Source organism: Montipora foliosa, chromosome 2 (assembly GCF_036669935.1).
Source record: "Montipora foliosa isolate CH-2021 chromosome 2, ASM3666993v2, whole genome shotgun sequence".
Classification (NCBI taxonomy): Eukaryota; Metazoa; Cnidaria; class Anthozoa; order Scleractinia; family Acroporidae; genus Montipora; species Montipora foliosa.
Genome location: NC_090870.1, coordinates 9,834,106 through 9,849,105, shown reverse-complemented (window position 1 = coordinate 9,849,105; position 15,000 = coordinate 9,834,106). Strand labels below are relative to the sequence as shown.

The window sequence follows — 15,000 nt, the reverse complement described above, 5'->3', positions numbered from 1 at the left end:
GAGCAAGAGTGTTCTATTAATTGGGGAGACTACACATCAACTGAAAGCAGAACAAATCAAATCAAACGTTTGTTTTGGAGTTGAGGGGAAAACCGGAGTACCCGAGGAAAAACATCTCGAAGCAAAGTAGAGAACCAACAAACTCAACCCACATGTGGCGTCAAATCCGAGAATCGATCCCGCGCCACATTGGTGGTAGGGCGCCAGTGCTCTCAGCACTGTGCCAACGTTCTTTGCTTTTTCGACACGTTTACTCAGAGCGCGAGCACTCGGCGGTTTCATCATGTGAATGGGCTTTGAAAACGTATACTGTTTACTGCAAATAGGCGGCGTTAACTGCAATTAATCAAAAACCCACTCAGACAAGCACATGTATTTTAAGTTTTCGCTTTATTTAAAGATAAAATTCACAAGCGCTTTTAACTATGCCTCAGCTGGCCGGGTTGAAAGGACAAAGATACTTTACCGCGCGTGAAATCTTGTTGAGAAGCTTTTTCCTCTCCACATCACAATTTCTTACCCAATTAACTACGCAAATACAAACTCGAGGATCGAGACAAGTGACCATATTCGAATTCTAAGTATTGGACTGGAATTAGCTTGCAATGAAGGCTAATGCGGGGGGATCTTTTCAAATGCAAATACTTTTTAATATTTTCCCCCGCTTTAGCCTCCATTGCAAGCAAGTTCCAGTCCAATACTGAGAATACGAACATGGTCTGTTGTTGTGTCCATCCCAAAATCAACTTCGCGTAGCGGTTTGGTCTTGAGCAAGCCACAAAATATTTCTGTCTAATCTATTGAATTTCACCAATAAAATGCCAAGGTCTTCAAATTTGTTCTGAAAAACACCGCGGTTTGTTTTCACTTCAGCAAGGCTTTTTCCTTTGTTGCCCACTGGATAACATAAACGGACAAAATTAATTCCAGCCCAATTAATTATACTATTCCCTTGGAGATTTTGTTTTAAAATGCTAATGGTTGCGCTAAGTATTGAGGAGATAGTATTGTGCATCTGGCACGGGAAGACGAGACAATTGGGCGGAAAGCCAGACTGAAAGGTTGTTCATTTCCACCTGTTTTTAGTTCACGATTCTGGTGGTGAACGGACAGAGTTGTAAGAGTTGAAAAACGTCAACGGCTCCTACGCCAAATATAGAAGGATGAATGGCCTCTCTTCCTATCTAATTTACTAATCCATTTTTGCGAAGTGTTTTCAAACTGTTGATCGTTTCAAATCGCACGGAAAGACTCCAGAAAAGTAGGATTGACGTCCTTGGTTTGTTTGTAATTCCATCTTCCCAATATGTTAGTACTTGGGCTAGAGATCTGTTTTATTAAATACATGGCGTTATTCGCTTTGCGTTCATAGAGGGCGCAATAACGACTTGAAGTAGCGGAGAAGAACGTTTATCAAAACATGGGAGCAAAGCAATGGAGTTTTCTAATGCTCTGGTCGCTTGTACTGGTGTTGGCGGCTGAGGAATTTAAATGTAAGTACTTGAAAAAACGTATGCGCCTGTGGTTGTAAAGTAGCTTCACTGGAAAACTTGATCTATAATTTTCTTTGCATTTTGCTTGGAAGACTTGCGCGCAGCTGTAATTAAGAGTTCACCCTTGCTATTTCAAGTTTTGTCTTTAAATTGACACTTATCCAGAGATTACTCTTGTCGCCGAAATTGTGTATATCTTATAAATGACAGATTATCATACAATTGTAAAATATCTTGAAGGTGTCAAACATACGAACTTTTGTTAGAGGATTCGCAACATCAGTTGCCGGTCCGGCGAAACGTATCAAAAGACAAGAAAATGGGTATTCGGTAAGTAAATTGTATCAAGAGATTGAACGCATTTTTTTTTTTTTTTGTAAGGAAACGCTCTCCTTACGTAACAGGTTAGTTTTCTCTGCTTTGCGAAGGACACGCGTATCGTGGAAATTAATGTACTGAAATGTACTAAACTTTTGTCAATTGTTTTACAAGCAACAGGAAGTTTACCTGATCGCCGGAGAAACCTCTCTGACATCATTTTCTACAATCTCTTTACAATGTGGCCAATGATAATCAAACCTACTTGTGTTTTTTAGGCTGCTGCGGTTAGATATTTCATTTTGTTAACTGTTTTTTACAAATCCTTCTCCCTATTAGATTTCTTACTGAATTTCCATATCGCAAAATTTGGCTTCTAACTGCTTATCAAAATGCCGTTTGGTCCGTAAATTTCAAAATTGTAATCATTACCCTGGCGCCGGTGGCTCTTTAATACTCGAAAGAGAGATCAAGCCACTTCTAATGGTGAAAGATGAAAAAATTGATTAAAACGGGGCATAATTGCACTTTCCACAATTCATATCTTAAACAGTGATAAACAAGAGAAAATTGCTATTAGTTTAGTCCACGAATTTTCGAGATATTAGATAAGAAATTGTCTGGATGTATGAGAATCTTGCGATAACTCAAAATCAAATATGCAAAGGGTTGTTAATTCATGCACGAAATAATTTAGCTATCTCTGAGCGCCATTAAACTTCTTTCAGTTTAGTTTCTTTTTCCTTTGAATTTTTCATTTCGCTTAAATGTTGAAAAGCCCGTTTATTATTCTCGAGTCTACCACTTATGTTTCACTTACTATACTATACAGACTGTAAACATTGTTTTAACGAACGCACGTAGCGGTACAGCTTTAGACACGGAAAGTACCGTAAGCAGTTTGTCTCTTGCACTTGTAATTATTGTTCTCAATAGGGACTAGGAGACCGACGTTTGAAATATTTAATATGTTCACAGGCTGGCTTTTTATACCACTCACTTGTAATGTTACAAAAACTTCCTGCAATCAGCATCCTTGGACTGGTTTTAGCCTTAAATTCCGAAAATATTATTTTTTGCAATTCAATGATATAACGTAAGGAAATTTTCAAAAACATTTACATGCGTTTTAGAATTCTGAATTATTATAATTAAGCAGTGAAGAATAGCAGCTGGAATCTTGGACCACGTTTGTACGATAGAACAACTGTGATAAAGGAAAAATGTCGACGGAGAAGATAGAGAGATCGAGAATCACGTTTTCGGAAAACAGCAAACGGCAGACTAAAAATTGCGTTTTGCTAAAAAATGGAAGAAACCCGTTTCATCTTGCGCGTTAGCAGGGGGTATAGAATAACATAATTTTCATGCTTTTATGACAAGCAGCAGCCTACTGTTTCGCGTTTGCCGAAAAAGAATTTGATATATCATGATTCTCACGCCAAATGAAATGAATTGGAATGTTACAATAATTTGCCTGTGTTCAAACTGAAAATGTCGTGATGTACGTTGCACATAATGATGGAAGGTAGAATTGAAAACGAAGACCTCGAAAACTGACGCACAATTTAAGTTTAATTGTACATTTGTAGTACAATGGTGAATTTTAATAACAATTTAGCGAGAAAAACTTCCCTCCACTTCTTGTTGTTGTTGTTGGTCAGTAAAAATGCAGTACTGCGGACTGCGGACCGGGTATAAAACGAGGAACAGTGGCCTGTTTCTCAAAAGTCCCGAAAGTTTTCGGGCCTATTTCGGGTGCCACAATTCCCTTTATTTCTTCGCAACGCCGAGGTTCTAAGTCATCAAACTTCGCCATCCCCTTAGTTTTTCACAGGCATTCTGAAAACATGTTAAAAGGATCAGCTTTTCAAAATAAGCAGATTGCAGTTTGATAACTGGCTTTTCGGGCCCGAAAAGTTCTCGGGAATTTCGAGAAACATGCAGGCCCCAGGTTTGAAAAGTGGACTGCGGACCGGGTATAAAATGCGGACTGAATATAAAACACTGTGAAAAAGGTACGGTGCAACGACATGAATTGAAGTCCGACATGAGAATGATGGAAAAAGTGTTTCGCGCCATAATTATCAATCATAACGTTAAACTGGATATTTTGTTGGCTTCTCAAAACGACGATCAATAGCTCACTGACTGTTTTAGTTGAAACTGAAAACGTTTGTTTGTTGTATTTATCAGAGGTAAGACACGAAAGTAATTTAAGAAATCCTTCGCGGGTCACCAGTTTTATGTTAAACGGAAATCGAGAAATTTAATGGACTTCAGTGGGAGATGCTAATTTCCTTTCCTTTTCCTTTTCAAATTCGTGGATTAAAGTACAATTTTGTGATAAATCTCTACTCTTACTTTCTCTAGCCCAGTTGATGTTGTAACTGAGCATTTCTGTGTACGTGACAATATTTTGACACGGAATAAGAGCATTCAAGGGCTCTGTTAAAATCTGTATCTGGGCCAGTGCAAACCTAGTTTTGTTCTATACTCCGTTTTTGAAAACTCAGTCCTTGTATCATACCTAGTCGGCAGACCTGGGCTCGTTTTATACCCGGTCCGCAGTCCGGAGTCCCCAGTCCGCAGTACTGTTCTTACTGACCAAATTTAGAATATGTCGTGTGAAAAAAGATGACGACAACAAGAATAAATGGAGGGAAGTTTGTCTGGCTAAGTTGTTATTAAAACTAACTATTCTACAATTTAAAGAAGCCTTATTGTTTGCTATCTTAGCGATCCTTTATTTAAACGTAAAAAAACTACTATTCCGTGAGCCATTTTGCTGTAAAGTGGAGTAATGTGGTTAGAAATCGCTGGCCCGGCTAACCAGGCTGTCCCGGTGAACGCGATTACATGCAAAAATGTCAGCCCGGTTAGCCGGGATTTCGGCTAATCTGGCTGAGATTTTTCCTTGTAATCGCAAACGTGATTTTTGGTGTGTTTCTCAGACATGCCGGGATCCCGGCCAGGCTCAGCATGTAATCGGCCCCTTAGATCTTCTTAGGACTAACTCTTCAAAAATAGCATTTCAATAAACTTAGTTGTACGCCAGTTTTCGAGTGGGTCTTCGTTTTCGGGGTCTTCTTTTTCGAGGTCTTAGTTTTGCAGGTCTTAGGTCTTCGGTTTTCGTTTTCGATACTACCTTGCATCATTATGTGTAACTTACATCATGACGTTTTCAGTTTGAACACAGACAAGTTATTGTAACATTTCAATTTATTTCAGTAGGCGCGAGAATCATGATATATCAAATTCCCTTTTAGCACTCATGGTTGGCCTATGCAACCGATCTTTTTGTTGTCACTAAAAATCACGCTGAAAAGTTGATAAGACAAATTTTTCGTGCATTTAGTTGGTAGTAGCCAAAACGCGGGGCCGGGGCCGGGGCCGGGGCCGGGGCCAGGGTCGGGGCCGGGGTCGGGGTCGGGGCCGGGGCCGGGGCCGGGGCCGGGGCCGGGGCCGGGGCCGGGGCCGGGGCCGGGGCCGGGGCCGGGGCCGGGGTCGTGGCCGGTGTGTCTTTTTTTTCTAATTTTTTTTTTGCTTCAATTTTTGACGTTATTCTCCTGTAATGTTATATTCGAATGTTTGGCATCTTTCTTTCATTTATACGGAGTCTACGAAAGAGACATCTTTGTTTTTCGAAATTAAGAGAATTTCAGACTGAAATTGGAATTTTTGTGGGGAATATACACTAACTCCTTGAGACACTGAAGATCCACTGAGCTCCACATTTTAAAAGCACATTTTAATGTTTACTTCGTAAAAACCTCCGCAATACAATTAAAACGAAACAGAACATAGCCACAGTTCCACGAAAGTCGTCACACAACGTTATCATTTGCTTGTTTTCGCAAAATTGTTTTCAATGTTGTTCTGTTTTTTACAGTGATATTGGATTCGATCCCGTGACGTCCGAATAGAATTGACTAGCAAGTTCCCGTGCGACTCTGGCTTTACTACAAACCGTTTCTAGTAAAGACAGACAACAACATGACAGCAACACGAGCAACGAGGAAATTTAAACTTTGCGTGACTGCGTGACGATCACATTTTTTTAATTTTTCTCAAGAAGTAAGCCGTTTTGAAGTGTGGAGATCAGCGAGTCTTCAGTGTTTTTGGAAGTTGGCGTATATTTCATAAACTCCAATTTCAGCATTTCCGGAAATGATCTTAACTTCCAAAAACAAACTCCGATTTTCGAAAAGATTAAGTCAGGTTATCGCAAAAACCAACAGGAGAATAACGATAAAACTTGAAACCAAAAAAAAATGGGAAAAAGAAAAGGCACCCCGACCCCGACCCCGACCCCGACCCCGACCTCGGCCCCGGCCCCGGCCCCGGCCCCGGCCCCGGCCCCGCGTTTTGGCTACTACCCATTTAGTTGGGCGTATAACGAGTTGCAGTGCGCTTGGTAAACTTTGGAGATGGCTCTCTCATCAATAAATGCTTTTCTTGTAACTTTTTGGTCCAAAAATCTGTAAAGCTACGATAGCCGGGTTTCTCGAATTCAGTAAGCGCTAACGATAAAAGAAATCAAATCAGTCGCAAAGCTTTCGGTTCATCTCATGAACACTGAAAAATAAATAATCAAACCCGGCCAATCATGTCTTAACTTTTGTAGAAACAGACAAAGGAATTTCGGTATCCGAAAACAATGAACCCGTAGGGGCATTTATTTATACACAGTTCAGTCAGTGTGTGCCAAAAGTGCCTTCCAAATTCAAGTTAAAATGATAGATCCAGTAGCTGGGGTCTCATTTTCTCAAGGTCATACAGTACGGTCGCTGGACCACATGCGGGCAGAAATACTGACTTCGACTCAGGCATCGGGAAATCCGTTCCCTAATCTTCAACGAGGAGAGGTCATTTGGATCGAGAAATGCAATTATCTACTTGAAGCAAACCACCTCCAGAAAGTTCTGCACGTAAACTAATTGTTGAAAACAACTTTAGTTATATTCACCGCACTTCGTAAATAAACGACTGGCCCATGCCCAAAGTTTCGCGAAGTTGCGAAGTCGCAACCCTTTTTGACAACAAAACCTCCTCGTTTTTCACACTCCTTCTTCGTTTACGATGCTGTTTGTGTTGTTCTCTTGTAGGTTGCCAGGCTCATATAAATCGCACTAGGATCGAAACAACTTTGATCAAGGCACTTTTCAAGGACTACGACTCTAGAGGCAGACCGGTTTTGAACCTGTCGCAACCTGTTTTGGTCAAGTTTGGTTTTGCTTACGCCAATCTTCATAGTTTGGTGAGTATCAACGCACTTTTTGGTGCGAAAAGCTTCTCCCAGGGAGTAAATCGTTGAGCCTCGCAGGCAGAGTTAATCCTTTTTTTTTTTTTTTTTCTTTGCGGAATTTGGATAAATTGTTTTTGTTTGCCTCACTGAAGGCGCTCGTAGATGCTATGCCTCAGAGAGAACAACGTAAATTTGGTTCCAGTTGACACCCAACAGGGAGTTTAAGCAACTCAACAATGAATAATTGGTTACCATCCGTTTTAAATTTGGCGAAAGGAACACACCTATAGCCAGATTTGAGGTTTGAATGTAGCTTCTAACAAGTTCCCTTAACTTTTGAAGTCAATTTGTGTATAGCAAAACACCTTCAAGAGACCAATTTGTATGTTTATGAGGCAAAGAGTAACCAATGACTCCAGCAAAGATTCCTCTTCAAGCCCTTTTTCGTATCCTCGCTGTTTCCCTTTAAGAAGCATACAATGGTGGCTTTAAGCGGGGAAATATTATTTTTAGTTTATACCACACAAGTGAACGGCGCTTTCCTCGCATTCTGATCGGCTAGCTCGGAGGTGAATAGCAAGTAATTGTCTATCACTTCTTTGCTAACGGAGAAAAACAAAATGGCTTCCAGTTTCGCTTCAGTTACCAAGGTGCAAATTATATTGTCATTTATTTTATGCAATTTGTGTGGTATAGGATGTTTTCAACCAACCTCTGGAGACACCAATAATAACATTAGAGAAATGTATGACTTCTGGTGGACGAACAAAAGAAGCTGAAAAGAGATCTTTTGTTTCGTCCACCAGCATGACGGCGATGACGTCACGTGAAAACCTCCTTATGAGACTAAAACAATTTTTCACCTCATTGTCGGTGAAAGTGGTATCTGTTGTGGTTCAATTTTATTAAAACCAGTTCAATTTTAATTTTCTTTTGTTTCAGATTATGATAATGAATATTAGAGAAAGAAAAGTCAAAATTGAACTGGTATGAAAAAAAGTTTAAACCAAGAAAAATTTTAAACACAACATATCCACCACTATATCTGCGACCGTGAATAATTATTTAATATTCAACTAATTTCCCGTGGTCGTTCCAGTCAAACCGCGAACAAAAGTTCAAAAATACTGAACAAAAACAATAGTTTTGCCTTCCCAGTACCGTTCTGCTTTTAAGAAGATAACCCATTCGCATGTAGGACAGCTGTTTTTCCAAAGTAAACAAAGATATTTAGTTCTATCTTTCATTTATATTACCACCAACATTTTTTTTCTGGATCAATCTAGATCAACCTCTACTTATTTGTTGTTGTAAATACGTAGTTGATCAGAGGACAGTTTTACCTCTTTCATTATTCTTTGTTTTTTCTTGTCTTTTTTTGGTGCAGATAATTGCATTCGGAAAATTTGAACTAATTGACCATAGATATTCTTAAAGCCAGTCAGTTGTCGCGGCAAATTCATCAACTGAGTTAGGCTCTCGCAATTGAGAGCGCTAACGAAAACCTGCGTGGCAAAAGCGTAAATTAAACGACACAGCTTTTCAAGCGTTTATTTCTGCATATTATTTTGAGATTTTATTGCTTTGTTATCGTGGTTCTTTAATTAATCCCAAGTTTCTTTTGATAATGTGAGAACATTCAGTACTTTCTCCCCTCTTGCACTGAGCTTTGATCGCTTCACGCTTATAATAGGTGTGTCGAGTACCATTGAATTTTAATTTTTTCCCTGCGCTATCATTATGTTAATAATTGACCTTTTAATGTAAAAAATAAGTGAGAATAATAAAGTTGAGCTTTTTATCTCAGCTTTTTTATGTATAGTTTTTCAAAGGAGAAGAAGGAAAAAAAAACCCCTGCGCGGTAATAGATTCCTGTAAATCGATTGACATACGCACTAGGTTAACAATCTCTACATCCACTCAATAGGTAAGTCCCCATTTAAGCGTAAGTCAAGCATTAGGTTTGGAGATGAGTGGTGTTTGCTGTGTTTGTAATCTAAATATTGCTGGTCTTATCTTAGGCCACATGCAGTATTAAACGGCTCGCGATGTTGATAAACATGGGTTGTATGGGAAGGACTACTATGTATTTATAGTCCATATCACCCTAGAAGACTTGAAATTCTAACCATTTCATTCATGGAAAACATAATTTCATTTGGCTCCAAATAAACTGGTGAAAAGCAAATTGTCACGGTTTCTCAGTGGGAGCTTTGGTGATCTTTTCCCTTTCCGGTATTTCTTACGAGTCTCTCCATTCGTTTATTGTTTATCCTACCGTTTTTTTTCTGGCTGTTTCTCCTCTTTTGATTATTTTCTCGGCTTCTTCTTTATGTGGTTAGCGGTTATTTAGTAAGTGGGAGGTCCGACTTTCTGCCGATAAAAGCGGCTCCAGGCGTTTTTTGGTCGATGGAGTTTTAATATTATAATACCACGTCTTCATAAACTCGATTATCGTTTTTCAATAATAACGATGCAGTTTAATATGGGTCTCCCTGAGTTGCTTTGCCATCAATTAAAAGTTGAACTAAGATAATTAAGTTTGTTGAATTCATTGTTAGAATGGAAAAGTAGAAAAAATATATATAAAACCAGGAATAACAGAAAGTTACCAAGTGCGGTGGATAATTTTTGTTTTCTTTAATAAAGTGTATATCGGCTTCTTGGTGAAGTGTATGGATATGTTTTTTAGCAACACAGTATATCAATGAGACATATGTTTTCCTACCGAAGCGCCGATGTAATACGTCAGCGGTATAACTCTGTACATTGTTAGTATGGTATAACAGCTGTTGTCGTAAAAGGTACAGGGCGAGTAGAATATTCGCGAAAATCTTAATTCGCTCTTTTGTCGTCCGAAATTCAATTCCATTTTTTCCCCAGGCACCTCCGCGTTCTGGTACTCAAAATTAAAATTAACTCATGTCTGAGATCTCGATTTCTATTTTCAGGATGAGAAAAGTCAAGTATTGACAAGCAACGTTTGGATAAGACAGGTCTGTTAAATACACAGCACTTCGAAGCAAAAACGGCACGGCATTAAAAATATTAGGGAGCTTACGAAACGACGACGCCGACGGCAACGACGACGCTACAAAACAATAGGTTTAGTGAGCAAACACAATGGTTCTGCACGCTCCGCACGTGCGTTTTACATTTTGGTGCATTTCTTTGCCGTCAAGTCCTAAATGACGACGTGAAATGACCAAATTCAAGGTTCTGTGGAGGACGTTAGCACGTGACGAGGAATTTTCAGTTCTCTCTCTAAGCTTCCAGCCCACTCATACCAGTTTAATTCCTCAACAATTACTACACATTTTTAACGCGAAACGACATGAAATAGTTTCGTAGTGATATGAATAACGCGAACTCGTATTTTTAAAGGAAGTCCTCGTAGCCGTCGTCGTCCTCGTTTCGTAACCTCCCTAATGAAGCCGCGCCACACCGACGGCCACGCCAACGCTTCAACATCATTGATCAAAAGAGGAATCATGCTGCACGGCGGCATGCGTTTAAATACTTTTTTTTTTTCGCTGCATTCTGCAAAAACACGCGATGAGTGTTCTCTTAATTAGGACAAAGTTCGCTAAAATATACGTTTAAGTAAAAACTGAATAAACAGCAAGAAATTGTAGCGACGACGACGGCTTCGGCAACGCAACAAACACCATTGTTAGAATGAGGAATCATGCTGCACGTGCGGCGCGTGTTTGAGTACTTGTCTTTGCCGTACTTTGCAACAAGGACGTCTATTGCAACGCCACAAACATCATAATTATATTATTGGTTGAATGAAGAAAAATTATCGTGCTGCAAGTGTGGCACGCACTTTCATATATTTCTTCGCCACACTTCGCAAAACAACATCGTGAACTCAATTAACAAATGTAAGATTTTGCCTTTAATGGTAAGTCGTTCTTTCTCTGTGCTTACTCTTCAAAACCGTCCGCACCAATCCAGTTGTAGGAAACTTACTTTACTCGTATTGAACAACGAGAAGAAGATAGACTAATCGCAAAATACTTAAAGTGCCCCTAACCCCAAAATAATTTTTTAGCTAAAATGAATCTTTGCACTTGTTCGAAACGCATTGCGGCCATTTTTTCATTTTTCTAATAAATCCTGCCATTTCATAGGCTTCGAAAGTTGCGAAAATCCAAGCATCTTTTATTCACGACCGAGTCAGAAGGGGAGTGGGTCTATTCCTGATTTGACGTCACAAACTGATTTACATTGCATTAACTCTTTGTAAAAATGCATGCAAAGTAGATAAAGACATCAAAGCAGGAATAGACCCACTCCCCTTCTGACTCGGTCGTGAACAAAAAATGCTTGGATTTTTGCAACTTTCGAAGCCTATAAAATGGCAGGATTTGTTGGAAAAATGAAAAAATGGCCGCAATGCGCTTCGAACAGGTGCAAAGATTCATTTTAGTGAAAAAAATATTTCGGGGTTAGGGGCACTTTAAGGGCAGCGTAAAATATATTTTGAAGTATATGTAATCGCAATGTGCCCTCATCCAATTAAGGATTAATTTCACGCGCATTTTCAAAGTTTTCACAATTTGGAAAACAAATGACAGTCAACATGTTCCTATTCGGTTAAAGTTCAATTCAATAAATCGTTGCTGTCAACAGAAATAGCGCTTAAAATGTAATTTCTTTTTTGGACAAAAAAATAGTTAGGCTGGAAGAAGATTCTCTTGTAACTTCGCTTGCTCTGGACAAGCAACTGTTAACCAATCAGGATCAAGTAATCTTGATTAAGGAAAACTGCCCTCCGTCTCGGCCAATCAGCATTCAGTAATTTTGCCCCGTATGTCATAACTGTTTTAATCAATGTTTTGAGGCGTTGGCGTAGCCGTTGTCGTTGCTAACATTCCCTGTTGTTTCTTCAGAATGAGGCAAAGAGAAATGTTCGTAAACGCGTGCCGCACGTGCCACATGATTCCTGTTTTAAACGATGGTTGCGGTCACACTTAAGAGAAACACTGAGTATAACACTGGTGTTGACACTACTCTAGTGTCAACTCTTTGGTGTTTTGAATCCCTAGGGGAACACTGAAAAATCGAGCTTGATTTAGCACTAGTGTTCACTCTGTAATGCGACCGAAACCAATGATGTTTTGAGGCGTTGACTAAGCCGATGTCGTAGTTTGTATTCAAACATGCTTTTCTTGCTTCTTTTAAGGGTCACGTATTCTTTTGAATTTAGAGGTAGCCAACGTAGAAAAAAAAAAAAATAAAATAATGTCAATATGTTTATATAATGAAAAATCAGTCCGTATAGTCAAACCAACTTTTGGTCCATATTTTGTTCAGCAATGGCACGATCCTTGGCTAACCTGGGATCCTTCAAAATACGAAGGCCTCCTCTCTGTCAACACCAAGCCAGATTTGTTATGGAAACCAGACATTGTCCTTCATAACAGGTAGGTTTTCATTTTTGAGTTTGGTGAAGTACTATCAAAGGCCACTCCAATATCGAGTGTAATAATTTCTGGCCCCAGTTGTTCAAAGGTCGTATAACTTTCTACAGGGAATGAGTTCACAACCAGAGTATAAAATATACTTCATGCATGTCGAACGTCGGCCAAAATTCTCGTACACCGTCTCGCCATTACTGAAATGGGATTTGAGCGTGCATGCTATTCACAGTTACTTGAGGAAATACTGAAATCTTTAATTTGCACAGATTAAAACTGTCACATAGTGACTTCCCCAGGTGTTTGATTGTAATAACAATCAGTCAATCAGTGGCTCCGCAGTTTTCCTCCGTATATGCGAAACTGAAGATAAATCCGATTTAGCCAGTTTTATGGTCACAACAAGCAGACAGTTATGACGTCATTCATCCAGTCAGTCAGTCAATCTCTCGGTCGGTACTAAAGTCAGTGTATCAGCTAGTTACTCAGTCACTGAGTCATTCATTAAGTCAATCAGACAGTCAGTCGGTCATTCAGTAAGTAAGTGAAGGAGTCCGTCAGTCAGTCAGTCACTCCCGGGTCAATCTCTCTGTCTGCCAGTCATCAAAACTCCGCCAGTTATTCAGCCATTTCTTGCTGATCGCTAATGGTTGTTTTCTCCCCAGCGTCAACGACGAAGGAAACCATGGCGAACAGTACCTGTTTGACACCAACGTGATTATTGACAGTGATGGTACAGTCACGTGGCTTTCGCCTAATCTCATTAAGACCTCCTGCATAATCAATGTCAAATACTTTCCCTGGGACACACAGACCTGTAAGTTCAAGTTTGGATCTTGGTCCTATCACGGGCTCAAACTTGATATGGATTTTTACGGGGACTTGAAATCGGTGGACCTAAAGTTTTTTAAGGTTAACGGAGAGTGGAACCTGGTATCGGGAAACGGGACTAAAATCGTCGAGTATTATGGATGCTGCCCAGAACCTTACCCGGCCATCACCTTCGAAATCACAATTCAACGTCGAAGCTTGTTCTACATTAACAACTTAGTTGTCCCTTGCATTGTCTTGGCACTTCTTACGGCAACAGCTTTCTTATTTCCGCCGGAAACAGGAGAAAGAATTTCGCTTACCATCACAATTCTTCTTGGAATGACCGTATTTATGATTGTAGTCGTCGATGCCATACCACCAACATCCGAAGCCACACCGTTAATCAGCACATACTTCTCTGTTGTCATGGTGGAAATCTCTTTAGCTCTCTTGTGCACTTGTATCAGTCTGAACATCAAGCACCGCCACCCCAAAGTGGAGCTAACCGGTTGGTTCCGGTTTCTCTTGTTTGACGTGTTGGGGCCTGTTCTTAGTAGACGCTCTGTTATGGCCATTAAACAAAAACGAAACAACAACATGGGAACAGAAAAGCTGGATGGCTTCGTCAAGAGAAACCAAGTCGTACCAGAGGATAATAAAATTGCCATTACCGATATTTGTCAGCAGGAGGTAAAATTCGCAAAAACAGTTGAGAAAGAAATAAGGGTGGCAGGCATGGATACACTGACAAAGTTCATTGAAGATTCACATTTAGAGGACAGCAGAAAATTGGAATGGCATGTCGCTGTCAACATTATTGACAATCTCTTCTTTCTCGTCTTTATTATGACAATTATTATTTCTTCACTGGTAATTTTGATACCACATCGTGAGTGAAAATTGAACGTTGCAATTAATGAACTCAAGGTATAACTCGAGAAAACCTGTACAAATTGTTTATTTATATACGGTTTAAAGTGCCCATTTTTACCCTGAATGCATCGAGCGCCCGGCATGATTTCGTGTATCACGAAATTACAAAATTCGATAAAATCTCAGAAAGCCTTTCAGAATCTTCTTCGTCAAAAGCTATCGGTCGATAAATCGTTTTGGTCCTGATTTGAATGCGTTCTCTATTTATAATTTCATAATTTTATCTTAGTACGTTATGTCTATATTTGTTTCAAATATTTTTATTTGATGTCGAATAGTATCGAACAACACGACATGACGAGGAAACCGGTAAACCACACGACGACCACAAATCACCCGGTAAACCACACGACGATCAGGCTAATGGCGGAACAGCACGAACTGGCACGACAAAAATAGTTGCCCAATCTGAATAGATCGTTTTCACTGTCACGCAATAAAAAAATAAATCGTAAACCATCCAGTGGAAAAAGTCAAGAATTCGTGATGTTGTAGAAGATAAATGAAGAAGACACTTCTCCAAGTTTTAGGCCCGTGCGTTTCCCCAAACTTCAGATATTCGTCGAAATGTTTCGCAGAAATTTAGAGAGCCCAGTATGAAAACGCCATGTTGGTGCACATCTGTGGTGCACCAATATGGCGGCCGGAAAATAGTGTCAACATCTGTTACTTACTTTGGCTATCTAGGCGAGTGATCATCTGTACTGAACAGACAGCTATTTACCTAAGCACTTTTCCTAATGCTTTAAATTCTAAAAAGGCTCAAAAC

At 39.7% G+C, this 15,000-nt stretch overlaps 1 protein-coding gene across 3 annotated transcripts in view; it reads left to right on the top strand.

Moving 5' to 3' along the window:
• Nucleotides 1-15,000, top strand: part of LOC137992361 (neuronal acetylcholine receptor subunit alpha-7-like) — a 56,547-nt gene that overhangs the window by 40,407 nt on the left and 1,140 nt on the right. For 2 of the 3 annotated variants that reach the window (XM_068837679.1, XM_068837677.1), the window contains exons 2-6: nt 1,373-1,493; nt 6,920-7,071; nt 10,011-10,055; nt 12,382-12,491; nt 13,151-15,000. The exon at nt 13,151-15,000 is cut by the window's right edge and continues 1,140 nt beyond it. In XM_068837679.1, coding sequence (XP_068693780.1) covers nt 1,421-1,493; nt 6,920-7,071; nt 10,011-10,055; nt 12,382-12,491; nt 13,151-14,195 — 1,425 coding nt within the window. In that variant the 5' untranslated portion in view covers nt 1,373-1,420 and the 3' untranslated portion in view covers nt 14,196-15,000. Of the gene's footprint in view, nt 1-1,026; nt 1,262-1,372; nt 1,494-6,919; nt 7,072-10,010; nt 10,056-12,381; nt 12,492-13,150 lie in introns of those variants that run through there. The other variant, XM_068837678.1, reaches the window with a different exon arrangement.